The sequence below is a fragment of the Amblyomma americanum genome, chromosome 7 (genome assembly GCF_052857255.1).
Source record: "Amblyomma americanum isolate KBUSLIRL-KWMA chromosome 7, ASM5285725v1, whole genome shotgun sequence".
NCBI classification, from domain to species: domain Eukaryota; kingdom Metazoa; phylum Arthropoda; class Arachnida; order Ixodida; family Ixodidae; genus Amblyomma; species Amblyomma americanum.
This window is the reverse complement of record NC_135503.1, coordinates 91020476-91048462: the sequence shown is the minus strand read 5'-3', so window position 1 is coordinate 91048462 and position 27987 is coordinate 91020476. Positions and strand designations below refer to the sequence as shown.

At 48.2% G+C, this 27987-nt stretch overlaps 2 protein-coding genes across 2 annotated transcripts in view; both read right to left on the bottom strand.

The window, feature by feature from the left end:
- Positions 1 to 16204, bottom strand: part of LOC144097923 (multidrug resistance protein mrp-7-like) — a 75176-nt gene extending 58972 nt beyond the window's left edge. The window contains exons 1-3 of the mRNA XM_077630523.1: positions 16062 to 16204; positions 12728 to 12890; positions 11312 to 11569 (exon numbers count right to left, since the gene is read on the bottom strand). Of these exons, the coding sequence (XP_077486649.1) occupies positions 11312 to 11569; positions 12728 to 12890; positions 16062 to 16204 (564 nt within the window). The remainder of the gene's footprint in view (positions 1 to 11311; positions 11570 to 12727; positions 12891 to 16061) is intronic.
- Positions 16205 to 17123: 919 nt separating this feature from the next.
- Positions 17124 to 22589, bottom strand: LOC144097922 (uncharacterized). Its single transcript, XM_077630522.1, has 3 exons — positions 22463 to 22589; positions 21911 to 21978; positions 17124 to 17337 (listed from the first exon to the last, which is right to left on the bottom strand). Exons 1-3 carry the CDS (start codon positions 22541 to 22543, stop codon positions 17124 to 17126), a joined length of 363 nt encoding a protein of 120 aa, XP_077486648.1. The 5' UTR covers positions 22544 to 22589.
- Positions 22590 to 27987: the final 5398 nt, after the last annotated feature.

The window sequence follows — 27987 nt, the reverse complement described above, 5'->3', positions numbered from 1 at the left end:
ATGACATTTTCTTCGACCAGGTTAAGCACCGCCAACCTCTCCTTCCCCACGGCTCTTCCTCCTCACATAGCCTTCCGCCTTCCGCTCTAGAACGGAAGGAAGCGCTGCTATTTTGTTTCTCGGTTCTCGCAAAGCCCCTTCATGACATTTTCTTTCGACCAGGTTAAGTACCGCCAACCTCCCCTCCCCTACGGCTCTTCCTCCTCACATAGCCTTCCGACTTCCGCTCTAGAACCGAATGAAGCGCTGCCATTTTGTTTGTCGGTTCTCGTAAAGCCCCTCCATGACGTTTCCTTCCGACCAGGTTAAGTACCGCCAAACTCCCCTCCCCCACGTCTCTTCCTCCTCACACAGCCTTCCGACTTCCGCTCTAGAACGGGAGGAAGCGCTGCCATTTTGTTTCTCGGTTCTCGTAAAACCCCTCCATGACATTTTCTTCAGGCCAGGTTAAGCACCGCCAACCTCCCCTCCCCCACGGCTCTTACTCCTCACATAGCCTTCCGACTTCCGGTCAAGAACGGAAGGAAGCGCTGCCATTTTGTTTCACGGTTCTCGTAAAGCCAATCCATGACGTTTTCTTCTGACCAGCTTAAATACCGCCAACCTCCCCCTCCCCCACGGCTCTTCCTCCACACATAGCCTTCCGACTTCCGATCTAGATCGGAAGGAAGCGCTGCCATTATGTTTCTCGGTTCTCGTAAAGCCCCTCCATGACATTTCCTTACGACCAGGTTAAGTACCGCCAACCGCCCCTCTCCCACGGCTCTTCCTCCTCACATATCCTTCCGACTTCCGCTCTAGAATGGAAGGAAGCGCTGCCATTTTGTTTCTCGGTTCTCGTAAAGCCAATCCATGACATTTTCTTCGACCAGGTTAAGCACCGCCAACCTCTCCTTCCCCACGGCTCTTCCTCCTCACATAGCCTTCCGACTTCCGCTCTTGAACGGAAGGAAGCGCTGCTATTTTGTTTCTCGGTTCTCGCAAAGCCCCTTCATGACATTTTCTTTCGACCAGGTTAAGTACCGCCAACCTCCCCTCCCCTACGGCTCTTCCTCCTCAAATAGCCTTCCGACTTCCGCTCTAGAAGAGAAGGAAGCGCTGTCATTTTGTTTCTAGGTTCTCCTAAAGCCCCTCCATGACGTTTTCTTCCGACCAGGTTAAGTACCGCCAACCTCCCCTCCACACGGCTCTTCCTCCTCACATAGCCTTCCGACTTCGGCTCTAGAACGGAAGGAAGCGCTGCCATTTTGCTTCTCGGTTTTCGTAAAGCCCCTCCATGACATTTTCTTCCGACCAGGTTAAGTACCGCCAACCTCCCCTCCACACGGCTCTTCCTCCTCACATAGCCTTCCGACTTCGGCTCTAGAACGGAAGGAAGCGCTGCCATTTTGTTTCTCGGTTTTCGTAAAGCCCCTCCATGACGTTTTCTTCCGACCAGGTTAAGTACCGCCAACCTCCCCTCCCCTACGGCTCTTCCTCCTCACATAGCCTTCCGACTTCGGCTCTAGAACGGAAGGAAGCGCTGCCATTTTGTTTCTCGGTTTTCGTAAAGCCCCTCCATGACGTTTTCTTCCGACCAGGTTAAGCACCGCCAACCTCCCCTCCCCTACGGCTCTTCCTCCTCACATAGCCTTCCGACTTCGGCTCTAGAACGGAAGGAAGCGCTGCCATTTTGTTTCTCGGTTTTCGTAAAGCCCCTCCATGACGTTTTCTTCCCACCAGGTTAAGTACCGCCAACCTCCCCTCCACACGGCTTTTCCTCCTCACATAGCCTTCCGACTTCCGCTCTAGAATGGAAGGTAGCGCTGCCATTTTGTTTCTCGGTTCTCGTAAAGCCCCTCCATGACGTTTTCTTCCGACCAGGTTAAGTACCGCCAACCTCCCCTCCCCTACGGCTCTTCCTCCACACATAGCCTTCCGACTTCCGATCTAGATCGGAAGGAAGTGCTGCCATTATGTTTCTCGGTTCTCGTAAAGCCCCTCCATGACATTTCCTTACGACCAGGTTAAGTACCGCCAACCGCCCCTCCCCCACGGCTCTTCCTCCTCACATATCCTTCCGACTTCCGCTCTAGAATGGAAGGAAGCGCTGCCACTTTGTTTCTCGGTTCTCGTAAAGCCAATCCATGACATTTTCTTCGACCAGGTTAAGCACCGCCAGCCTCTCCTTCCCCACGGCTCTTCCTCCTCACATAGCCTTCCGCCTTCCGCTCTAGAACGGAAGGAAGCGCTGCTATTTTGTTTCTCGGTTCTCGCAAAGCCCCTTCATGACATTTTCTTTCGACCAGGTTAAGTACCGCCAACCTCCCCTCCCCTACGGCTCTTCCTCCTCACATAGCCTTCCGACTTCCGCTCTAGAACGGAATGAAGCGCTGCCATTTTGTTTGTCGGTTCTCGTAAAGCCCCTCCATGACGTTTCCTTCCGACCAGGTTAAGTACCGCCAAACTCCCCTCCCCCACGGCTCTTCCTCCTCACACAGCCTTCCGACTTCCGCTCTAGAACGGGAGGAAGCGCTGCCATTTTGTTTCTCGGTTCTCGTAAAACCCCTCCATGACATTTTCTTCAGGCCAGGTTAAGCACCGCCAACCTCCCCACCCCAACGGCTCTTACTCCTCACATAGCCTTCCGACTTCCGGTCAACAACGGAAGGAAGCGCTGCCATTTTGTTTCACGGTTCTCGTAAAGCCAATCCATGACGTTTTCTTCTGACCAGCTTAAATACCGCCAACCTCCCCCTCCCCCACGGCTCTTACTCCTCCCATAGCCTTCCGACTTCTGGTCAAGAACGGAAGGAAGCGCTCCTATTTTGTTTCTCGGTTCTCGCAAAGCCCCTTCATGACATTTTCTTTCGACCAGGTTAAGTACCGCCAACCTCCCCTCCCCTACGGCTCTTCCTCCTCACATAGCCTTCCGACTTCCGCTCTAGAACGGAATGAAGCGCTGCCATTTTGTTTGTCGGTTGTCGTAAAGCCCCTCCATGACGTTTCCTTCCGACCAGGTTAAGTACCGCCAAACTCCCCTCCCCCACGGCTCTTCCTCCTCACACAGCCTTCCGACTTCCGCTCTAGAACGGGAGGAAGCGCTGCCATTTTGTTTCTCGGTTCTCGTAAAACCCCTCCATGACATTTTCTTCAGGCCAGGTTAAGCACCGCCAACCTCCCCTCCCCCACGGCTCTTACTCCTCACATAGCCTTCCGACTTCCGGTCAAGAACGGAAGGCAGCGCTGCCATTTTGTTTCACGGTTCTCTTAAAGCCAATCCATGACGTTTTCTTCTGACCAGCTCAAATACCGCCAACCTCCCCCTCCCCCACGGCTCTTACTCCTCCCATAGCCTTCCGACTTCTGGTCAAGAACGGAAGGAAGCGCTGCTATTTTGTTTCTCGGTTCTCGCAAAGCCCCTTCATGGCATTTTCTTTCGACCAGGTTAAGTACCGCCAACCTCCCCTCCCCTACGGCTCTTCCTCCTCACATAGCCTTCCGACTTCCGCTCTAGAACGGAATGAAGCGCTGCCATTTTGTTTGTCGGTTCTCGTAAAGCCCCTCCATGACGTTTCCTTCCGACCAGGTTAAGTACCGCCAAACTCCCCTCCCCCACGGCTCTTCCTCCTCACACAGCCTTCCGACTTCCGCTCTAGAACGGGAGGAAGCGCTGCCATTTTGTTTCTCGGTTCTCGTAAAACCCCTCCATGACATTTTCTTCAGGCCAGGTTAAGCACCGCCAACCTCCCCTCCCCCACGGCTCTTACTCCTCACATAGCCTTCCGACTTCCGGTCAAGAACGGAAGGAAGCGCTGCCGTTTTGTTTCACGGTTCTCTTAAAGCCAATCCATGACGTTTTCTTCTGACCAGCTCAAATACCGCCAACCTCCCCTCCCCCACGGCTCTTACTCCTCACATAGCCTTCCGACTTCCGGTCAAGAACGGAAGGAAGCGCTGCCATTTTGTTTCACGGTTCTCTTAAAGCCAATCCATGACGTTTTCTTCTGACCAGCTCAAATACCGCCAACCTCCCCCTCCCCCACGGCTCTTACTCCTCCCATAGCCTTCCGACTTCTGGTCAAGAACGGAAGGAAGCGCTGCTATTTTGTTTCTCGGTTCTCGCAAAGCCCCTTCATGACATTTTCTTTCGACCAGGTTAAGTACCGGCAACCTCCCCTCCCCTACGGCTCTTCCTCCTCACATAGCCTTCCGACTTCCGCTCTAGAACGGAATGAAGCGCTGCCATTTTGTTTGTCGGTTCTCGTAAAGCCCCTCCATGACGTTTCCTTCCGACCAGGTTAAGTACCGCCAAACTCCCCTCCCCCACGGTTCTTCCTCCTCACACAGCCTTCCGACTTCCGCTCTAGAACGGGAGGAAGCGCTGCCATTTTGTTTCTCGGTTCTCGTAAAACCCCTCCATGACATTTTCTTCAGGCCAGGTTAAGCACCGCCAACCTCCCCTCCCCCACGGCTCTTACTCCTCACATAGCCTTCCGACTTCCGGTCAAGAACGGAAGGAAGCGCTGCCATTTTGTTTCGCGGTTCTCGAAAATACCCTCCATGACGTTTTCTTCTGACCAGGTTAAGTGCCGCCAACCTCCCCTCCCCCACGGCTCTTCCCCCTCACATAGCAGAAAATAAAAAATATACGACAGCAACTTTCAAATATTTACACCAGAGCAGCGCATACAGCATGAAGAGCTCTTCTTCGTACAGCATGAAGTGCCCTAGGGCACTCTTTGGGGATCCTCAGGGAGCCTAAGTTATCAAGTTATCAATGACTACTTCTTGAGATATAAGAAATGCCAGTGAATACGATCCGGTGTCATGCTGTTTTTGTTCATGTTATTTATACTCCGTTAACCTTATGGTTTGGGAAGTCATTCTTGTTTTGAACACACTTTTTATACTCGCGGCCAAGCAGTTGCTCGTTGCATGAAATGGAACGAATCACTGCCAACAGGCTTGCATTACGGGAATATCATAGCATTACTAATGAAGCACATTGTGATGTTGTAGCGTCGTGAGCATTTAATGCACAGGAGGTAAAAAGAAATTAGTGATAAGGCACCTTTTGATGCGGAAGAAGCGACGAGTGGCTGGTGTTTTCGTGCATTTACTCCACAATCGTATCGACATAGCATGAAGGAGGCGAATTCGGAAGATCGTGAGAAGGGCGCCATGAAAGAATAGCACGCGATAAAAGAGCATGCGTCAAAACAGCGCACACAAAACAGCACAGCGACAAAACGGCACAGGGGAAAAACGGCATAGCGACAGAGCGGCACAGGGAAATAACAGCATGGCGACATAACAGCACAGCGAAAAAACAGCACGCGTCAAAATAGCACACCGGACAAAACGGCAAAGCGACAAAACAGGGCAGCGAAAAAACAGCACAACAGCAGAAGTGCACGAGAAAAAAACAGTACGACGACAAAACAGCACGTCGGAGTACGGTGCATATCTGCTGGAGAGGTGAACTGTCATAGTCGTAACCGCAAACGGTGAATAAGAACACATGCAGCAGCGGCCTCCGAAGTTAGCGAGTGCTCGTTTCACAGAATCGATAATGAACACGGTAGGGTAATAATCGCGATCTCAAATATTAGCTTTTTTATGGCGTGTAATGGAATGAATAACGCTGAAGAAGTTCTGGAAGCATCGATTCTGTGGGTTCACCATCTTGGTGCTGAATTATGGAAAATACGCCCGAAGCAGGGCTCTGGGTGTACCAGAAGTACTCATTCTTCAAAACTTTTACTGTCGTCAATTGAATCCTGCAATTGTGCTTGGAGCGGGCTACAGGGCCTTCGTACATTCAAATTATTCAGCACGCAATGCTTATTTTTAAATAAAGCAGGATTGCCCTGTTTCTTTAAGAACCAGCGAAACGAATACTCGCTAATTCCAAAGGTTGCTGCCGCATGTTTTGTTATTTACCGTTCGCGGTTATAGCTGTGATAGTTCACCCCTCCAGCAGCTGCACCGCACTCCGATGCGCTGTTTGGTCGTCGTGCTGTTTTTCCTCGCGCTCATCTGTCGTCATGCAGTTTTTCGGTTTGCTGTTTTGTCTCTGCGCCGTTTTGTCTGGTGTGCTGTTCTGACGCGTGCTGTCTTTTCCCTGCGTTGTTTTGTCGCTATGCTGTTTTTTCCCTGCGCCGGTTTGTCGCTGTGTCGTTTTTTGCCTTTGTTGTTTTGTGCTGTGCTGTTTTTTGCACGCTGTTTTGACACATGTTGTTTTGACGTGTGCTGTTCTTTCGTGTCCCCCACGAGAAGGTACAAAACATACGGTTGAAGAAAAAAATGACTAACTAGAGTTAAATCTCCTCGAAAGATTAGCTGCTGAAAGAAAACTGTGCAGCACGGAAAAATTGAAGTTCAAAGAATCTTTATTTGGCAAGTTGGGGAGAATGTATGCTCTAGGACGAATTTGCGAAAAAAAAAAGCGACTTGCACAGAATCCGCTGCTTTTGATACCAGAACTGGGTAGCTACATGAGAGCGGGATGATACCTGCGAATTTTTAGGCAATGCATATATGTTTTGTCTGATGGTAGAATGACTGACGGCAGGGAGTGTAGAGTTCTTTAGGCAGAGAGAAGAAAAAGTTGCGTTTTTGAATCCGTACCTTTAATACCATCACTTGTTATAAACTGCAAGTATATGTGCTTTTTAGCCTTGTGATTATTGTCAGCACATTGATCTCAACAATATACACGAGTCTGCCTAATCGTGCATTTACATTAGTTATATTGAAAGTATCTCTGCTTAATCTAGCCTGAAAATGTTTTTTTTTTCTTTTGGCTCACGTCCTGTGAAGATAAACATGCAGACCACCCCGAGGCAATGTTAACGAGACGATAGGCAGAGGGTTATTGACAATCAGAGAAAGCCTCAGGGTGCATGCCAACGTTTCGACAAGAGGTCTTGTCATCGTCCCTTCTCTTGTTTACTCTTGATCACCCCGTGAAAAATATTTCTAAACGATCGGAAGTTAAGAGAGCATGATTTTTGTTTTAAGGCGCAATGTAGAATCTTGCTTTTCCGATGCGTGTTTAGAGATGCTTCTGTTAAAGTAAACTTTCGATAAATAGGCGCATTTTCACGTGTAGATATGATGTGAGAGCTAAATAAAATGCTGGTTATTCTATTAGTTTGATATGTAACACCATCTTAGGGCATTTAGCTGTCATATTGCAGCAGTGCTCCAATGCTTCAACGCTAAATATGCGCGCAGCAGTGCCACTCCTCCAAGCCTTATATGCACAAGAAAGCAGAGTTCTTAGATTAGTGGATTTGATTTTGTTTACCGCCGACGCGATTTGTGTTGACGCATCTCTCCTCTGCCTCATTGTTCATACCCACCGCGTAAAGAAATGAAAATTATGCAGACGTCACACTGAGCACTTCCTTCTTAGGAAATCGGCAATTCTCTGATATTGTTACGAGCAATTTGAAGGAGAACCTCCGGAGAAGAGGCGTAAAACTGCGGCGTTCTCTAAGTGGTCCGAGCGCGCGAGCGGGACAGCAACATCTTCTTTCTCCACGGATGCAGGCGCTTTTTCTTCTTCTTCCACAGTGGCACGTATCACTGCCCCCTCTTCTGCAGCATCGCCACGATGCGGCTAGGAGGGAAATGTCAGCGAAAACACAGCTGCAGTGAACCGCTGTTCAGTCAGGGAGTCTGTCGTGGTAAGGCTTCATGAGAACAATGTGCACGACTTCTGTACGGTGCGACCGGTGCGATGAGCAAGCTGCTTGGGCTGGAGCAACTGCATACGTCGCATCACTGATGCGGCGCACTACTTCGTAAGGGCCGAAGTATCTGCGCAGCAACTTTTCAGAAAGGCCGCGGCGACGAACAGGTGTCCACACCCACACCAAGTCGCAAGGCGCGTAACTAACGAAGCGGAGTCCGAGATTGTACCTAGCGGCGTCAGTCTCCTGATGGCGGTTAATTCGCAGGCGTGCCAATTGCCGCGCTTCCTCAGCACGCTGAACTAAGGTGTCAGCGTCGAGGTCAGCGTCAGAGTCGCAGCAGGGTTCAACGGGCAGCATAGCATCCAACGGAGTGGTCCCTTGCCGGCCGAAGACAAGCTGAAAGGGGGTCAGTCGGGTTGTCTCCTGCAGGGCGGTGTTGTAAGTAAACGTTACGTACGGCAGAATGGTGTCCCAAGTTCGATGCTCGCCGTCAATATACATAGAAATCATGTTGGCTAGTGTGCGCTTGAGTCGTTCTACCAACCCATTCGTCTGTGGGTGATAGGGCATGGCACGTCGATGGCTGGTGTGCGTCAGAGTCATCACGGACTCGGTTAAGCGGGCGGTGAAAGCATTTCCCCGGTCAGTAACAATAACGGCGGGGGCTCCATGACGCAGGACAATGTTGTGGACGAAGAACTGCACCACTTCAGCAGCAGTGCCTTTGACAAGGGACGTGGTCTCAGCATACCGTGTTGGTAGTCGGTGGCAACGACTATCCAACGCTTTCCAGATGAAGACTTTGGAAAAGGGCCAAGGAGGTCCATGCCACTTGGTGAAAATGGGTCTTCGGTGGGTCGACGGGGGGAAGAAATCCGGCTGCTTTCAACGGAGAAGACTTCCGACGTTGGCAGTCACGGCATGTTTTACGTAGGCCCGCACTGATGGGAGTAACCTGGGCCAATAATACTTCTGCTTAATGCGCGCGAGTGTACGACTTACTCCGAGATGGCCGGCGGAGGGTGCATCATGACAGGCACTTAAAATCTTTGGTCGCAACTGCGATGGTACGACAAGCAGGAACGCTTCTTTGTTGCTGGCTAAGTTGCGCCTGTAGGAGAACTACAGATAGTACTGTGAAGGTGTGGAGCCCACGACGAAAAACACGCGGGATGCGAGCGTCGACGCCTTTGCGGTAATCGATGAGCGGTGCGAACTCCAAGTCCGCCCGCAAAAGCTGCCCCATTTGGGTAATACTAACATCGCACAGGAAAGGAAAATCATCAGCGGGTTCTTCGGGACCGATTGTGATAGGCGCGCGCTACAAACAGTCCGCCTCCTGATATTTACGGTCCGACTTGTAGACGACTGTTAAGTCGTATTCTTGCAAGCGTAAGCTCTATCTAGCCAAGCGTCCTGAGGGGTCTGTGAGACTCGCCAGCCAGCATAACGAGCGGTGTTCACTTACCACACGGAAGGGTCACTCGTAGAAGTACGGTCGGAACTTGCTGATGGCCCATATCACTGCAAGGCACTCTTTCTCTGTCGTAGAATAATTGGACTCGGAGCGCGTAAGTGTTCGGCTGGTATAACTGATGACCCACAAATCGGATGCAGCGTATTGGGTACTGTCGCTGCCGCTCTCTGTCCAGGTATCGTCGGCTCGATAGATTCGCGATGCAGGATCTTGACACGTCTCGACGTCAGCGTCCTTGCCTGCAGAGATCGCTGGTGTTAGTTTTCCCGACGCGGACTGGGCGAGCGACGGCCAGAAGAGCTGCTCTGGCGGCCGGGGCTGGAAGCACGATAGCGGAGAAGCGAAGGCGAACGGGACTCGCGCCTTCCAGAGTAAACACGGCTCTGGCGCGCCCAGAGATACTCCGCAATCTCATGCGGTCGTTCACCGTTCTGAGCACAAGGTGCGTCGGGACGAAAACCGCGAAGACCCACTTGACGGTACGGATAGGCTCGGTAGAGATGCCCGGGCTCCCCACAGTTGTAGCACAGAGGCCTAGGGTCCGGTGCACGCCACAAATCCGACTTCCGAGGACGTGGTTCAGCTGCAGCAGGTGCAGTTGCATAATATGGGTCGGTGCTACTGACGGGGGACGTAGAGGTGATACCGTAGGCAGGTGCGGTTGCGTGACATGTGCCGATGCTGCTCATGGCAGGCCTCGGAGTAGCGGGACCGTAGCCAGCCGTGCGGCGTGCAACGGATGCGTAGGTGAGTCTGGCATCGAACTGAAGCGGCGCTTCGGGAACAGGAGGTGTCTGCGCAACCTGCCGCGCTTCGTCCCTGACGACTTCTGTCAGCGCTGCAACGGCACAGGCGCAACCTGGAGCAGACGGAACCGTTGGAGTTCCTCCCGGACAACTGACCGAATCAGTTCGCGCAAGGTGTCTGCACTGCCACCGAGGCACGACGAAAAGGTTTCGGGCACAATGTTGTTGATGTCCCGATTGAACTGGCGGGCCCGTTGTTGGAGCGTCGCCTTCATGGTGGTCGCCTCGGTGAGAAATTCCGCTACAGTGCGGGGTGGGCTGCGTACGAGGCCTGCGAAGAGCTCCTGCTTAACACCTCGCTTGAGATGGCGAAGGTTCTTCTCCTCCGTCATGTTGGGGTCGGCACGCTTGAATAGACGGGCCATGTCCTCGATGTACATTCGCACACTTTAATTCGTGCGCTGATTTCGGGAGTGCAGCGCAGCTTTAGTTTTCTCCCGGTGGCCGGTGTTGGGAAATGTAGCCAGGAGATTCCGGCAAAACGTGTCCCAGGTGGGAAGGGTAGTCTCGTGGTTTTCAAACCACGTCCGGACAGACTTTTCCGCAGCAAAATATACATTGTGGAGCTTGCACTCGTTGCTCCAGCCGTTGTAGCGGGCGACCCGCTCGAAGGTCTCCAGCCAATCCTCAGCGTCTTCGAACACGTCAATGAAAAGATGGCGGTGTTCGCGGTGGGTGGCTAAGAGTCGCGCCAGGGGCCGGGTGTCAGTGGCCATTGCATTTGGACTCAACGGGCTAGGCTGGGTCGGCGCCGGGGACCTGGTGTCAGCGGCCATGTCAGTTAGACTCGGTGGCCGAGGATGCGTCGTTCTTGTGGGCGGGAGAAGGCGTCCAAATTCAGGCGACTCTCCGCGGATACGGTGGCTGGGTGATGCTGCGCGGAGTGCGGTGGTCGGGAAGCGCACCCAACACCTCCACCAAATGTTACGAGCAAGGAGAACCTCCGGAGAAGAGACGCAAAACTGCGACGGTCCCTAAGTGGTCCGAGCGCGTGAGCGAGAGACAAGCATCTTCTTTCTCTACGAATGCAGGCGCTTCTGCTTCTTCTATAGTGGCACGTATTAATATATTCAAGAATTGTCTATTTAGGGCATGCATCGACCCTGCCGGTATATTTAGTCGAAAACTTTTTATGACACATGTTCGGCGGTCTATAAGCTACAGACAGTCGGTGTTTTTTCCATAACCTTGCTGCCCATTTGTATCCTAAAAATGTCTCTGCTCTAATAGACGTCACTATGCCAGTAGTACCAGTAAAGCATTGGACATTTTGCTCGGCCTAAATTCGTCATATTAGCAGTATGAACATTGAGTTGGGATAAAATGTAGCACAACATACTTACGTAGCACTTCTCAAGCAGCAAAAGGATGGCATACGAGGCAGCTGCGGCGAAAGCCAGCCACACTAGACAAGCCCACGCAGATGCGTGCCCCATCTTGCGAGCCAGCACAGCCAGAATGATGGGTATGCATGCGATCCCCACGAATGAGGTACCCAAGTAGCACGTGGACAGGCCCACAAGCCAGGCGTCTGCGGCGAGCAGGGTGCAGACGTGGCCGCTGGGGTTTTCGGCGATCGCAGCTGAAGAAAGGCGGGTCACCTGGGAGCGTCAGTGCAGTGTTAGCTGCTTCAATTCCATTATAAGGGCCAACCTACTAATGAATTTGAAGCCAAGGCATTGATCAGTGCTAGACTTAACTCGGTCCAGTCAGTAAGCCTGCCTGTAGAGTGTGAGGGCAGTTTGCATAAAAATATCAGTGCCTTTCCTATGATAGTAGATGAGGTATGGCCGCTGTCGACGTGCGTAAATAATTTTGAATGTCTTCATTAGGTACCACGCGCTTTTTCAATTATGTAATCGTCGTCTTTCAAAAATTTAGATCAAGCCTATCAAGTTTTCGGTCACGCTCATTTGTAGCCGTTGCTCGTCAATAAGCATTTACTGCCAGAATAGGCGTTATTCTCAACATCTGGCATTAACCTTGGCCCTCAGTATTACCTACGCAGCCTGCATTTCACTGAATTAATCTACTTGCAGATGATCTTTCTGCCTGAGAGAAACTATCGCAGCAAGTACGAAATAAAAAAAAACTGTCGTTGTGTCTAATAGTGCGGACAGTAACTGCACTAATACACATTTTATTATAGTGAAGTCAAACATTTGAAACGTCTTCATGGGGGCAGTAAGTCTAAATCCTACGCTCGATCAGAGTGTGTGAAGCATAAATAAAAATGAGGTATTTTGAAACGGAAGCTCCACATGTCTAGCTCTTCAAGCCACCTTCATTTTTAGTTTCAAATGTCGTGAACCACTGAGCTGCATTTATATACATGAAGATAAGCCCTTTTTTCCTTCCAGTATTCTCTTGCCTTTGTTAATGTAGTCCGAACTTATTGGCAGAAGCCCCTCGAATAGTTACCTCTGTGAAGTAGGGCGAAAATACGACGTACGAGCGCTAAAGATTTAAGATTGAAATTTACAGCAGGCAACTAATAACTAAGTTGAAACTACTTAAACTGCAGCGTGAGAGCTTGGTGCAAATTCAAGTTTGAACGCGAATTATTTATGAGGAACATTATATTACACTTTAGTGCTAGCTAGAGATGTGCACATTCATATTACTGAAAGCATGAATGCGGACACAGGCGTCGTCATGCCGGCTAAACAAACTTAATCTCAATTATATAAGCCCCAAAGCAGCGAAAGCGTGATTGGAGGAAGTAGCCCGAAGGACAATGGCAAACATACGTTGCGTACCTTCTTGAACACCGCAGTCTGAAGAATGAGCTGCGCCCTCAACTGCGTGCGGATCAAAAAGTAGGACTGGACTGAGGACACAAGCCACTCTGCCAGGCAGGACGCAGAGAGAAGCAGAACTGACTGAATGAAGGACGAGGTGCTGCTTCCGGCCAGTAGACCACTGCGTAGGAAAGATTCTTTACAGCCAAACGCGGACACTGATCATGCACGCCTCCGATAGTTTAGAATTTTTTTTTGCTCTTATACGTTTTGGCGTGTGCAGATGTATTTGTTGGTCCTACTTCGGTTATTGTCTTTTTCAAAATAGCACCGGCAGCACGAATCTTCAGAGCGTCTTTTGTACGAAAAATAGCCTCTTATCGTTTATCCTTTTCACACATTTTTACTTCGTGCTTTGTTCTAATTTGGTTGAATGAACTCAGTTGTTTCCTTTAGTTTTTGCGTGGTCACTTGGTACGGACCGCAATATTTCACATGCCATGTACACTACTGAAAACCGTTTGCAGCGAGCACATCATGCAGTGAAGCGGCGACGATAGGGTGCGTCAGAAGTTCTTAGGCGAGAGGGTTGCTTTTTAACAGTGTAGTGGGGCATTTTGCTACACTCCTGAACCTGAAAATATTTATAGAGGGTAGAAGAAATATTATTCTCACTTTTCATAGCATTACTAGCCTCAGAGAGATCATGAGTGCAAGAATATTTTGTTGAAAAGCAGTGTTTTAGCCTGAAAAATTCGACGCAATCTGTAGACCTGATAGCTAGTAATTTTGTGCAGGCTAAGGATGTGGAAACAGTGCGCCACTGTTTATACTGAACATAAGAGATAATTTTTTTAAAACGCTGTCATTCATCCCCCAAGAGCTCGAAGGTCACTCAGTTGCTTGTCCAATAGCTGTACCGGCTTTGAATCTGAGGTGACCTAAAAAAACTTGAAGTGAACAGTAAAAGGGGGCTTGTGTTCACTATCGCCCGAAGCTATTTTAAGCGTGAGTTTGTTGTGTCTCTGGTAAATGCGCCTACAAAAAAAAATGCAGAGTGGATCATAAGAATGCACGGAAAGTAGTTCACACCTGCCACGCCTTGGCACCGTGCGCGCGCTTCCCCCGACAGCAATGCGTGGAACTCTGCATTATTTTCCTCCTCGCCCGAAACGCTTCCCTTTCCCGAAGTCAGAATCTTTTGCCTGCTATGCAGCTCACTACCCTCGCTTGCTCGTCTTACTTCTCTTTGCCGGCTCGATGCTCGAGTAATATTATTTGCTTCAGTCTCACGATTTCTTTATCACTTCGTGAGGGACGCCTAAACGCTATCGGAGATACATCACACAGCAGGAAACTATACGAAGGGGGTGATATAGGAGGGCCGTATGTATGTTCAAAACTCTTTGAAATACGGTGCGTTGGCTTTTCTCCGTGCAACAAAATCATACGCTCTCAGAACCTGAGCTACACAGCAGCAGCTGTAATTTTGAAGGTATTAATTTATCTGTAGGTGCCACTTAAGAGTGTCATTTCAATGCGTTTAGTGTTAAGATAGGGCGAGTCATTGCTATATTGCACTAGGTGACTGGCTCTGAACTGCGCACAATAAAAAGAAGATTTTATGCAGTGTTTAGGTGAATTCTCAACGATCTGTATTATAACTGAAAGCATTAAGCAGTTTTCACCATTTTAGTGCGAAGAATTTTTTAGCTACCTCACCAAAAGTTCTCGACGTATTATATCCATTTCCCATCGCAACGGCCGTCGCTGGCCGCTGCGATGGACTAATCGAAGAGCCGCGTATATGCCACCGGCGGAGCCTACAACTTAGCGGGAAGCCGCTCGACAGCTGCGCGCCTGGGAAACCGATGATGCGAACTGGCAGCGCCTACAAATGATGCGGGAAGCCGCAGAGATCGAGTGTGATGGCATCGATGTGGTTCTCATGACACTGAACATAAGTGGTGGTGCAACACAGAAGCAGACACAAGTATTCCTCTCCATCAACTTCATTACGTCCACTATTGGTGGTGAAAGGACAAAGACGCCAGACATCAGAACGAAGAAATTGAATGTGGACATTTCAAATGCAGCAAAGCAGTGGCTCCCAAAACACACGAAGCACGCCTTTCATGTGCCACTAAACACAACCGACTTAGTTCGAGGAAATCCTGAGAGAAGCGTCATTGACCACGTTTTCACTAAGGGAGTCGACTTAAAGGCTTCCAAATACGTACCCTACTTTAGTTTACACACACGGTTTTTTTCAATACTAGGATTCAAACAACAAGACAAAACTAAGAACGTCGGCAGTATTCATGGATTAAGTTTACTCAAAATAAACTAATTGCGTTGTGTTATTTCTACGGAGTGATTCGTGAGTATCATGACTTTTGCTATCTCACTTCGTACAAGACCAGCGTTGTGGCTCCTGCAACATTTTATTTCTCAGTTCAGGTTAAACCCTCCGTTTTCGTTCCACCTGCGTCTAGGGGAGCACTGCTTGCCTTGGCCCCTGCAGGTGCAGCTGCTTGACGGGACAAGGCTCGCACTACTGTTCACAGCGCTTCAGGCTACACCGTGCGTTGACCGTCCTCCACCAAGTTCGGCAGCCATCACGACAAAATAGAGGAGCACTGAGAAAAAGGGCAACGCTACCTTTTTCTACGTTCGTAAGCGCTTCACCCGGTTTGCGGGCATGTCGCTTGGATTCGCTGATTATGGCTTCGGCGAATGCTCGGTGAGCGCAATAACTACAAAGCTCAGAGGTTTCCATGCTCCGTCCCTCTCAACCTAACGAAAAGAGCGGTTCTTGACAACAATTAATCCCTTCCTAAAAGCCCTAGTGGCAACACCGCTCAGGTAATAGCCGACCTATGTTCACAACTCGATATCGGATGTGCTGTGAGATAAACATCTGCGCCAGCGATGCTGTATAGCGCCATTAGGCTAATGATGGTGAAAGCTGTTTGGGTGTCTAGCTCAATAGTACATTGTTTTCTGTAATGTGCAACTTTCAGCCTGGCCCAGAATAAGTACAGTTTTTGTAAAAAATATACAGCCCAAGAGATTTGCTTCTAAGCCGTGTAGCGGTGCGCTTGAGCACGCCTGACACTCCTAAGCGTGGGAGGGTGGAGGATTTAAGTTCCTCCCGTCTTGGTGAGATTAGGGTCCCTGAATATGCAACAGGAGCCGCGCTCTTGGGCTCAGAAGGAGACTCCTTTGGCTGTATACTTTTGAAAAAGACTGTACAGTGCGGTTGATTGTGTGATACACCATGTGGGCACTTGTAAATAAGAATAGTTTCGGAAGAAAAATGCATCCGCCAAACCTGACGGCATAAGCTCACCCGAAAAGCGGGATGCGAAGTAGCAGCGTGCAGTTGTAGAACAACGTCACGGTGCCCGACCAGAACTGCTCCCACCAGGCGTCGCGTATCAAGGAGATGTAAAATCGGCCCCCACTGCGATAGTTTGCGCTGAAGAAAAACATGGCTTTCACAACTTAGTAGAAACGTAAACTCCATGTTTTTCATGGGTCAAATCGCTCTTAAACATAGTGGAAGACAGATGTTATTGCTTTCAAAGGTTAAGCTTAAATTCCTGTGTTCAGTGCTGCGATATGTGCGCCAACGCACAGCAGCGCAAATTGATCTGGGGCTTCATCGGAAATTTAAATAAACAGTGATGCTCATCTATATACGCAGAACGGGAGTTCAGTATCGAGAGGGGATTTTTACCCGTGTGTCGCCTGCACTTCCATTCCTCTCGCATTGACATTTGAATCAATTGGCGATTGCCATCGATGAGTGAGCATGACTGTATTTTAGTGTACTTAATCTTATCCTATATCTCTCGTGTGTGTTGTCTTTCTTAACAGCCGCGAACAATCCTACTGCCGATGTAAAATTCTTGCCGGTTATTTTTTTTTAAGGTCGTTGGTTATTTTGCGTTTGTCAAACACCTTGCAAACAAAGCACTTTTCTTTTTTGAACTTTGGTTAAGAAATTTTCGACGCACTTGTAGCGCAGCAGAGCAGGCCATATGTTAACTTGCCGGCTCCGAGCCTTACTGGACGACGACAAAGTTTCAGCGACTCATTACGCCATTCGCAGATGTCAGAGCACAAGGTAATGAGAATCCGAAGCTTGTTGTTTATTGCCAGGGCATTCGTGTCGTGTTCAGAAGCCTCTCCTCTAATAAAGCGTAAAAGTGACGTTGTAGAACTCGAATATTTTAAGGAGTTAACCTAAAGAAAGGATTACTATGAAACCTCATTTTTAGGAACAATTTTGGAAGGCGCAGAGAAAGAATCTCAGGTCACAAGTGCAAAACAGAATTCCATCGGGCACTCATATGTTCTGCATTGAGCATAACGGATTCCTGAGAGTAGCAGAGGTTTCTGTTCTGTCTCATAAGATTACAGAAGCGCTCGACTTGCAGCCTGCATGCGCACTGGAGTTTATAGACGAGTCATAAGTATTGTGATCATGGAAGAATACTTGCGTCCTTTTAATGAAGTTTTCGGAATCGGTTTCAGACCGCAAGCAGCAACGAAGGCGGGGAATCAGTCGCGGTAAGTCCTCCACAAGAAACTTGGATTTGCAAATTGAGTTCCTGAAATACCTGTCGCAGAAACATGCCATTGCTATCAGTTATCACAGGACACGTTATGTAAACAGCATCACCAATTCGGCTAACCGGTTACTGAGCTATCTGCGTCGCAACCTGGCGCTTGCACCACATTCCGTTAAATTTGTTCCCTGCAGGACTTTAACCCGCTGGAAACTACAATATTGCAGCGCTATTTTTGACCTGGTTATGCTAACTTAGACCACAACCTCCCAATCTAATCACAACCATGTTACTAGGTTTATTCTACCTCATTACTGTTATAGTAACAGTACTGTAGCATTAACAACACAGCTTGGTCAACCCCCTCGCATCCTGTGGTAAAATATCCCAACTCGCTCTTTTGTTAATTTCATTCTTCATTGCACAGTATAATGAGGAGGAGGAGAAGAACTTTAATGAAACGGGAAAGGCCTGCCTGGTTATCGGCCCGGCATGCTACACCATCAATGTAACGCGAATATCAGACTGCACTACCGCTATTCCCGAAACACCTCAACACTGTGTAACCCGCACCAGCACGCTGAGTAAAATATCAAAATTCACTTTTTGCCTGCCCTGCCCGTGACTGAAATTACCTGCCGAATATATTGCCATTATTGAATCTGAAATCGAAGCCAATCATCCAAGCATTCTTATCTAGCAAAACCTTAGCCGTGTTATGCCAAACCCTCATTTATTGTCCTAGATAGAGACCTTCGAGCTAAAATAAATAAATATAAAACCGTAGAAGATTTACCATGGCTACGCTAAACGCTAATGAGGTGCGTTAGTATGTTTTAGCCATTGTTTTGTTGATTATGGCAAGGCATACGCAATGTAAGCATTCACAAAACGATCTGTTCCGTACGAGACTTGACTGCTGTTAAAGTGCCGGTTAAACATGTCGATAACTAAACGCAACGCAGATGTCTTTCCAGAGCAAGCCGTTGTTTCAAACAGCAATTTGCCATTACGGTATTTGCACAGTTGGTGATAAAGCCTGCTGGCACGTTGTGCACAACCCGGCGAGCAACACCGCCGCCTGGCGACCGTGGCACGTGGGCCACCTGCCAGAGGCTTGGGACAGATATCAGCGAAATCTGAAACTGGGAGTGTTAGTGCTTGCTCATTAGGAGATAAATAAATATGCAAAGCTAATCAATATTCAACTGCGTTTAGAAGCCTTCAAATAATTCAGGCATTACAAATTTCAAAAACATATTTTAAAAATTTAGTGACGTTCTTGATATACCTGCTGTATTCGGTGAATGAATGCAGCAAAATGTCCACCTAAAGCGTTCTGTTTTTTGATCGGCCCTTGGACAAGACGTTAGATGCAAAAACGGGCGTGTTTTGCAGTAACTGCTACTATATCAGGGGTTTAGGTCCGCGCTTAGGTCAATGGTAGCGGCGGCAAGACACAGCCCGTTGTCGGTGAGGCTGAGCAGACTCCCGCTCTGAGCGATGGGAGTACGGATAGTGGAATTCCCATCTGCGTCTTCACAATGAGCCCGGGGAGATAAGGAACCATCCTAGCGACTCAAGTTGCCGACAACACAACCGGATCGTAATACGGCTTGAGGTGTTTAACACGCAGTCTCGCGTCCTCGTCAGCGGAGATCGGCAGAAGGCCTGAGTGGCTCAATAATGTGCTACAATGGCACGCTGGGCAGCTTCAGAAACAGTTGTACTCTGAGATGAGGCAGGGCAGGGCGGTAGGAGAGAACTGTGCCGATGGGGACGGATGTATGCCGGCCGTAAAGCAGAAAAAAAACGGGGGGAAACCTGTGGTGGATTGGGTAGCAGTGATCTAGGCGTGCGTAATAGAGGGTAGAATGAGGTCCCAGTTCGTGTGCTTGGCAGCAATGTACAAGGCCAGCATACTCAGGATGCGGTTAAATCGCTGGGTCTAATTTTTCCCAATGGTGTGCGTTAGAAGTCTCATGAATTATAAACAGAGTTCGGCGGGCAAAGCTTTAATGATGTCAGACAAGCAGACGCGTCCTCTGTAACTGAGGTATTCACCAGGAGCACCGTGTTGAAGAATGAAGCGCTGCAAAATGAAGGACGCCACATCGCGAGCCGTACCAGCCGGGAGCGCAGCTGTTTAAGCGTACCTCGTCAAGTGATTATCGGTGACAATGATCCAGCGATTGCCATCAGTGGGTGTACGAAAGAAACTCTTATAGATGGATTTCAACGGGGTCGAAGGGGTGAGGCGGACAAGGTACTGGCCGCAACTTGCCAGCGGTACGATGATGCAGTTTCTGAAGGCGTTGGCAGGCCAGGAACGAGCGAGCGTATTTCAAGATGAAGCTGAACGTGTCACGCCAGTAGTGCCTTAGATCGCATTGCAGATCAGCGTGGAAACAGGTGAAGATTTAGGACCGCAAACGTTCAGGAATGACGTGAAGCCATCTCCTTCTATCATTTATAGTTACGTCGATAAAGGAGATTATCGCGAACTGCAAAATGTAAAGCTTCACCGTGAAAGGCGCGGGATTCTGGAACCGCAGGCGAGAACCGCAGACGGGAACCGCTGAAGGAATGGAATGACAGAAGCGAAAGTTGGCAAGCACCTTCCTCACGCGCGAAGTCTTCAATCTGTGCCAACAGTATGGAGTGGTCGGATGCGGTCGACAGGCCGGCAAGCGACTCTACAGGGGCGGCGTGCTGGCGAGTGAGAATCCTCTGCTTTGCGCAGCTCGTCGTAGCTCTGGCAGAGACTGACAAATTCGGAAACGGTGCGCAGATCTCGTGGCAGCAGCATATGAAATGCGTTATCCTCAATTCCTTTCAAAATATGCTTGGTCTTGTCAGCATTGGACATTTGGGCGTTGACGAGTGAGCACACGTTGACCACATCTTCAGTGGAACTCGCGAAAGTGTCACCCAACTGCTCCGAACTGCGAACCTTCGCTCAAGAAGTGTTTGACGCGTAGCTTTCGCACAGCAGGATTCCCGAACACTTCGGAGAGGTTCGCCTTGAAAGTGGCCCACGTGGAGAGGTGTCCCTATCATTGTTCCGGTGCCAGAGGTTGGCAAATGGGAGACGACGTTTTTGAACTTCATAGCACCGTCCCACTTGTTACAGGTGCTCAACCGCTCGTACGATGTGAGCCAGTCTTCATTATCATGGTCGTCAGTCCCGCTGGCAGAGGAAATCGGTACGCAGGACTGCCGGGCCCACTTGCACGGCTCGGTGGATGAGCCTTCGGGCTTACTGGGGGTCGGTAGCGTACAGCTGCGGGGTTCCAGGGCGGTACGAGGATGTCGAAGCTGACCCCCACCAAATGTAGTAGGGGTTAAGTCAGCACTTAGGTCAATGGTAGCAGTGGCGAAACGCAATCCGTGATTGTTCAGGCTGAGCAGGCTCTCGCTTTGAGCGATGGCAGTGCGGGTAGGCCAATGCCCATCTTATTCTTCAGACTAGCAAAATATCATTCCACTTGCAGTTATTAATGGAGGAGACTTCCGCGTTAACAGAACATACCGTATTCACTGGCGGAAGGAGCGGGTTCGTGCAAAGGCCGCTTCATCCACGTTGGCAGACGGTAATATGAAAAACAATTGTAAGGTTTAAACGAACTTAAACCGAGTATACGGGCGAAAGCATGTGTTTAGCCTCATAGGCGCATGGGTTTGCTTTGCACAAAGGCTGAAATCAGGCGTTCATTCGCAAGCGACACGCTTACATGAAGCCGCGCGCCACCAGCAAGCGCGCCGGGCGACGAACGACTGGAAGCACGCCACTAGCGCGGTGTCGCTCAGCCTATAGTCCGTCGCATCGAACACACAGCAGAAGGTGCGTTGAAGCTAGCCACCAGTAATCAGAAATGACCATACTATGTTACCAGTTTCCCAATATTACAAATACGTCGCATTAGAATGAAGGTTCGGTTGATTTCCGTAATCCCTTTGGCAGCTAAGCGACAGGAACAGTAAGACAGGCGAGAGCCATGTCGTCCCGGTGTTAGCTGGGCACCGTGGTTCCCACGCGCGAAACTACGCTTCAATACTTTGGCCAAACAACCGTTATGGTCGAATTTCTAAACACGTCGCATATCGCATGCCCTCGGTGTAGTTATTTTTATGAATAACTTACGGTGACGTAACGTCTACCAATAATATAGCCAATCGCTTTTCTTTTTCTATTGCGAATGGTTCCCGTTGGTCGTCATAGCATCCACTTTCACAGCATTTTCGCTACAAAGGGTCGATCATGCCAGTGGCAACTCTTCTTAAAACACGAACTGGGACACGAGCGTGGTGCGCTTTGAGTTTTTACCACTCCCATCGACGGCGTCTAAGCAGACGTCGAGCTCGAATCAATAAAGTTGTTTCTCTCTCTCTCTCTCTCTACGGTGGAAAACATTCGTAAAAAAATTCCACTTAGGGCTACGTCCTATCTAAATCTGGGAAAACAAGCGTGCTCTTTAGAGGAGTGTATACGGCACAAAACGTTCATAGGCATCAGAATATTTTCACCGAAGTACAGATAACGTAACGGATATCTTTTGGGCGTTATACTGTGGCAAGAACAGAAAAAATTGTGCTCTATAATTAATTTTCTTAGATTGCTTACCTGATGAGAACTGTCCCCGAAACTCTTCCAAAAAAGGAGCAATCATCTGTTTCAAGGCACTTTCCGGGCTGCAATTTTGAAAACAACCATTAGAAACAATGCGGTAAGAACTTTCACAGCTATTAATCACTGTTTTAGCACGGTTGCAGTGTTACACTGTCAGGCAGCAGTGTTCTTTTCTATTTATGCGAGCGAAATCATACAAACTTGTGGGCTGGAATACTCACTCAACAATACTCACTAAGAAATTTTTAACTTGCATCGGAATGGACCTTTTTTGTGTGATTCTAAAATGTATGGTTTGTCAACAGAAAAAAGGCGTGGATGTTCAAGGCGGCTTGTGAACAAACCGAGAAAAATTATCTCTAGATATTCTCAAGCATAGGAATGAGCGAGACTCAAGGCAACCGCGTTTCCGGTTCACCAATTTCCGCTTTCCCTTGGTGACTAGCCTGAACACCTCGTTTTTTTTCTGAACACAAGCGCTTATGGCAGAGCAAAGAAACGAGAACCTTTCCCGAATAAAATGTGAGAAGAAAGTTCAATACATACCTTCTTTCCTGGCGTTTCACTTGGCCGGTAGGCTAGGCCAGATATAACAAAATTTCCAAAGGCAAGAATTGCACAAACCATCAACACCTGCACTTTTTTCAGCGAATGGTATCGCCAAGGAGGGTCACATTCCTGTAAGGCATAGAAATATGTAAATATCTTGCTGACAAACTTTACATGACGTGCGCTAGAAGCGACATTAAGTGAAATAAAGAACGGAGACAGAGCTGAGGTTTGTGTGTTACCGATGGAAGTGTGACGTGTTGCTAAATATAGATGATACCTTAAAATCGAGTGACAATAAAAAACACGCGCGATGCTTAACTAAACTAGCCTATTGACAAAGTGAAGTGATGGCGAACAGCTTCAAGGTGAAGTATCTATTATTTGTCAGCTAACTGCGGATGATTGCAAAGAATAGTTCATTGATTGCACCATCCAAATCTGCGATAAAAAGTTTGTTTTTAAAGAGGGCAGTGATAGAAGTAAGGAACAGTGTGGGGAGCGAGGATTCCTTAACTGAAACGAAGGGGTGGGCTGAATAATAAATTCATGGAGCTACACTTTAGGTATTCCCCTGCCGTCGGAACCTGAGTCAACTTTTCTTTCATGGTGTAGTTCACTATGAGCGCATATGAAGGTTTCGTCAGAGTTAAAGCGGCAAGTGTAAAACAAAACAACTTATTTGCTGAAAAGTAGACCTGATGGCAATATTCATTTATCTACAATACGGCATGTCTCAATATGTGACCGCAGCAGGTTGGCAATCACTACAACAGAAAGTACAAAATAATAAAAGGCAAATTATAAAAAGATCAACACAAAGAGAACACGACAATAAATATTTCATAACTACTAGTAGACGGATTAGACAGAATAACTTCATGATTCAAAACTTCGAGGAAAGAAATCAACAAGCAAGCATAGTAGAAGTTCATTATAGCAAACATGGTAGTAGTCGTAGTATTTTAAGATAACACAAAAAAGAAACTAGGAGCAAGTCAGCAAGACGGTAAGAGACAAAAGAATGTTACTGCATTCTTCCGTCCAAAAAAAGTTATCAGGAAATTATAACAAATGAAGATAGCATAATAATCTGGAAGAATGTCGGACTGTGAGTAAATTCCTGATTTTTTTTAGATTCTAACCTCAAGGTGACTGAAGGTAATTAATCCATCTGGTTATTGATGGATCGAGTTGCTTCCGTTTTCTAATAGATAAAGGAAAAATGAGTGCTTGAGGGTGTCGGTTCGACATTGCGTATCCAGTCAGCGTATGCGCATGCTTATACCACGCGATTGCCGTGACTTAGACTGGTTTTTTAGTACCTTTATATGAAATTTGAGTAGTAATCGGTACGAAACTTAAAGCGAGATTCCTTCGCCCCAGATGATAGTGACGGCAGGCCAGGTGTTGCTTTAAGATGGGTAAGGGAATAAGCAGGTTTGTATTTGTTATGACTTAACCTTGCTGCTTTTTGCTGCACTCTCTCAAGCTGAGAGGTGTAAGTGATTGATTTCTGGAACCAAACATTGCTTGCATATTCTAAAACGGGTCTTACAGAGGCAGTGTAGGCAAAAGGCTTGCCACTTTTGGGCCTAGACGCAAGCATCTTGTAAGGAATAAAATCTTTAGCATGGCGACGCAAGTGACATTGGCTATGAGTACGACCCATCTAGGGTCAGATGTTAGAGTTAATCCGAAGTATTTATGTTCACAAACCCTCGAAGTCGGTGATCCGTTTATAAGGTAAAGTTATAGGGCTGTTTTATGCGAAGCATATTATGAGCGTTTCACTTCGGCGCTCGCGACGGTTACACGCCGGCTTCGACCTTGAGCTATACCACGTGACACCATGACGTCACGACCGAGGAGAGGCAGGCCGCATCTTGTGCCGTCGCGACGGTTGCGCGCCGGGCGACCACGTGACACCATGACGTCACGACCGAGGAGAGGCAGGCCGCATCTTGCGCCATCGCGACGGTTGCGCGCCGGGCGACCACGTGACACCATGACGTCACGACCGAGGAGAGGCAGAGCCGCATCTTGCGCCGTCGTGACGGTTGCGCGCCGGGTGACCACGTGGTACCACGTGACGCTACGGCGACGGTATATAAGGGAGGCTGCGCTTGCCTCCGATATACACTCGTTGCGATGGCTCCTGGAGGCGCGGCTCCGCTCCTCCCGTTAGGGCCGCTGCAGCCGAGCACGTGGTCTGACGTCACGCCAGCTGAGGAGAGACGGGGCTCAACTCGCGCGGTCGCCGCGCGGCCGCGACCACCAAGGCTAACTCCCGCTCCTCCAGGAGATTGCTAAACAACGAAGAGACTAGCCTGACTTTCGGGCAGGCGATACCGAATCCCTTTCACAAATCTATTATGCTTCGCATCCTAGGCTTAACCTTAGCTAAGCCAGGCCATTTTTCCTGGTGACCTTCATGCACGTGTACGCTTAACCAATCTTCATAAACGTATTTCCACACCTCACCGGTGGCCTAGTCATATGGGCACCCCCTTCACATGCGGGAGGTGCTGGGTTCGATCCCCTGTGCCACCGGGTACCCACCGGTGATTCAGTGGGTACAAGCTTTCCCCTGCCTGGTGCGCGGCTCTTCTTTAGAGGGAAATGCTCGGGAAATGGGCATTTGACCCCACCTTGAGTAAAAGAATAAACCTTGTTCCATGGCGCTCTTTGGCCCGAGATGTCCTTGCGCCATAAAAATGTATCATCATCATACACGTCTTTCCTAATAACTCTCTTTTAACTTCTGTCTCTGATGATAAGTATCCTGGCGTACATATTTTCACCCGCCAATCATGGAAAACGCACACTGACCATATTACTAATAATGTTAACCGAACACTTGGTTTTATTCGCCGTAATTTTTTCCTCGCTCCTGTGTTGTATAAGTTTCTTGTTTGCCCGAAACTAGAGTATGCCTGTTCTATCTTGGATCCCCACGCCATATAACTCACACAAGCCATCGAATCCGTCCAAAATCATTCTGCTCGTTTTATACTTTCTAATTACTCGCGTTCAGCCAGTGTAACGCTTATGAAGTACACACGGCATCTTCCTGATCTTTCCTTACACCGCATTATCCCCGCGTACCTTTCGTTCACCGTGCACCACCGTTTCAAAGTTGGCGCTCCAAGCTGCAGGACTAATCTTTATTCCGGTTCATTTGTTCCTACCACTAGCACAGATGGGAACCACCTTCCAGCCTCCGTCGTGTCCATGACTACACCCGACGCCTTCAAGTCTGCTGTGTATAATAATGTTAATTATTCTGCCTATTACACATGTATTTTTGTTAGTTACCCACTCCTCTCTTTAACGCCGATCGGCCCTGAGAGTAAATGAAATCAAATGTCATCTGCCTTGCGGCGCACCATTTACCCAGTTTGTTAAGAGCGTACCTCAGCATAAGGTGGTTTTTAGGGTTCTGTATTGTGCTGTACAAAAAGCAATCATCGGCGAAAAGCTTTATGTTACAGTCAGTATTGTTTGTAATACCACTGATGAAGACTAAAACAATAGTAGTCCTAGAACAGATCTATGGGGGACTCCTGACGTACTGGGAACTGTCATTGCCTGAATGTGTTCGAAAGTTGCAAATTGTGATGGGCTGGTTATAAAATCCGTGATCCAAAGTAGCACTGCGCCATCTCCGATTACGCAGCGTAGCTTTGATGTTAGTTTCTTGTAAGGCTGACACTATCGAAAGCTTTAGAGAAAACGAGTAGCATGATGTCTGTATGACTGGAGGCCTTAATACCAAGAGCGAGGTCGTGCACGTTCTCTGTTAGTTGTGTAACGGTTGATAAACCACATCAAAAGCCATTCTGATGGGGCGATAATAAGTTTTGGCTCTTTGATGGTTCGCCCACAAGAAAACTAGCTAATCAGCGGGTCCTTAGGCTATTAAAGACTGGGTTATAAAAGTTTCTTAGGTCACTGTCCCGACCCAGTCTTCAAATTTTCTTGCTTGCCAGGAGGCCTAAAAATTGGATTCATAATTTAACGATACCATCTTCTGTGCTCCTTCAGCGCCAGCAAGTCTGTGGGGCACAATAACGTATCATGCTCAGATGCTGTGCTACACACTTTCGTTTATTAATTTTAATTCCAAACAACCTTGTTAAAAATGAATTCACATGTCCGCTTTCAAGCTCTTATGGTTCTTATTTAACGTCAGTTCATCACAGCTCTTAAGAACATCAACATACAAGCAAGGCAAGCTACTTGGAAGTAAAAAAAAAACACAACGCCATACCTGGTCGCAGTTCACCACTTCAACTGCACGAAGCACGTCGCTGACCAGAGCGGTACACATGATCGCATGAACAGTGCAGCTTATTCCTGGAGCAAAGGCCCCTCTCTGCCTCCGCTCGAAAAGCAGAATGCACGTAAACACCTAAAATGGAAGCGGGTGCATTTGTTAATAAAAGCCCTGAGTAACCTTCCTATCTTTTTCAGATGATCACAGCTCCGCTTGATTAGTAAATACGCGCAGATGGATCTCCGGAGAGAGTGCCTTAGTTAGGACAACTTGCCCAGATGGTTGGGTCACTTTCTTGCACTGCATTTTTGAAGAACTTTGCAAAAGAAACGTCTGTTATCAAGGACGGTTCTGGAAAGTCTAGTATTGCCCATACGTGTGATCATTTAGCTACAAAACTTCCACTTTCAAGGAAAATTGAAAATATTAGCATTGTGAAACTTTGGAGATAAAGGCAATGCAGAGTTAGAAATAAAACAACTTACGCGGAAACTTCGAACCAACTATTCTCAATGTAGCATATAAATCATAGAGACCGCTTACTGCGGCTTACGTTCGAACCACGTTAGTACATTGTACCTGAGCTAGGAACCCAGCGGCATATTCTTACTTACATATAGTTAAAATACCTACGTTATTTAAGATATATTGGTTAATATTAAATTACGCTTGTTGATGGGAATGTCTTTCTCTCTGTACGAAATAAGTTCTAGCATGCATTATTTTATTCTGCCCTTAAAAAATCCACACCGAGTTCCAATTAACCATATTTTGGGTTCTTCTAGGGTCTACAGCATTTCAATAAAACCTCAAATATATTGAACTTCCTCGTTAAGTTCTCGAACCGTTCTCTATTGGAAGCCGCCATGATGGCTCAATGGTCATGGCGCTAGGCTGCTGACCCGAAAGACGCGGGTTTAATCCCGGCCGCTGCGGTCGAATTTCAATGTAAGCGAATTTCTAGAGGCCCTTGTAATGTGTAATATCAGTGCACGTTAAAGAAGACCAGGCGGCCGAAATTTTCAGAGCCCTTCACTACGGCGCACATCATTGCCCGAGTCCTTTTGGGACGTTAAACCCCCATACACCAAACCAAACCAAACCAAACGTTTCTCTATTGATACGAGTCAACAGGAAGCCAACTCTGCACTGGTAAACTCAGTCTCATTGGAATGTGCGTCAACAGGAACACAATTTCCCTCCGCTCAATTGAATCTCAGTTAATTTCATTTCGCAATAATTG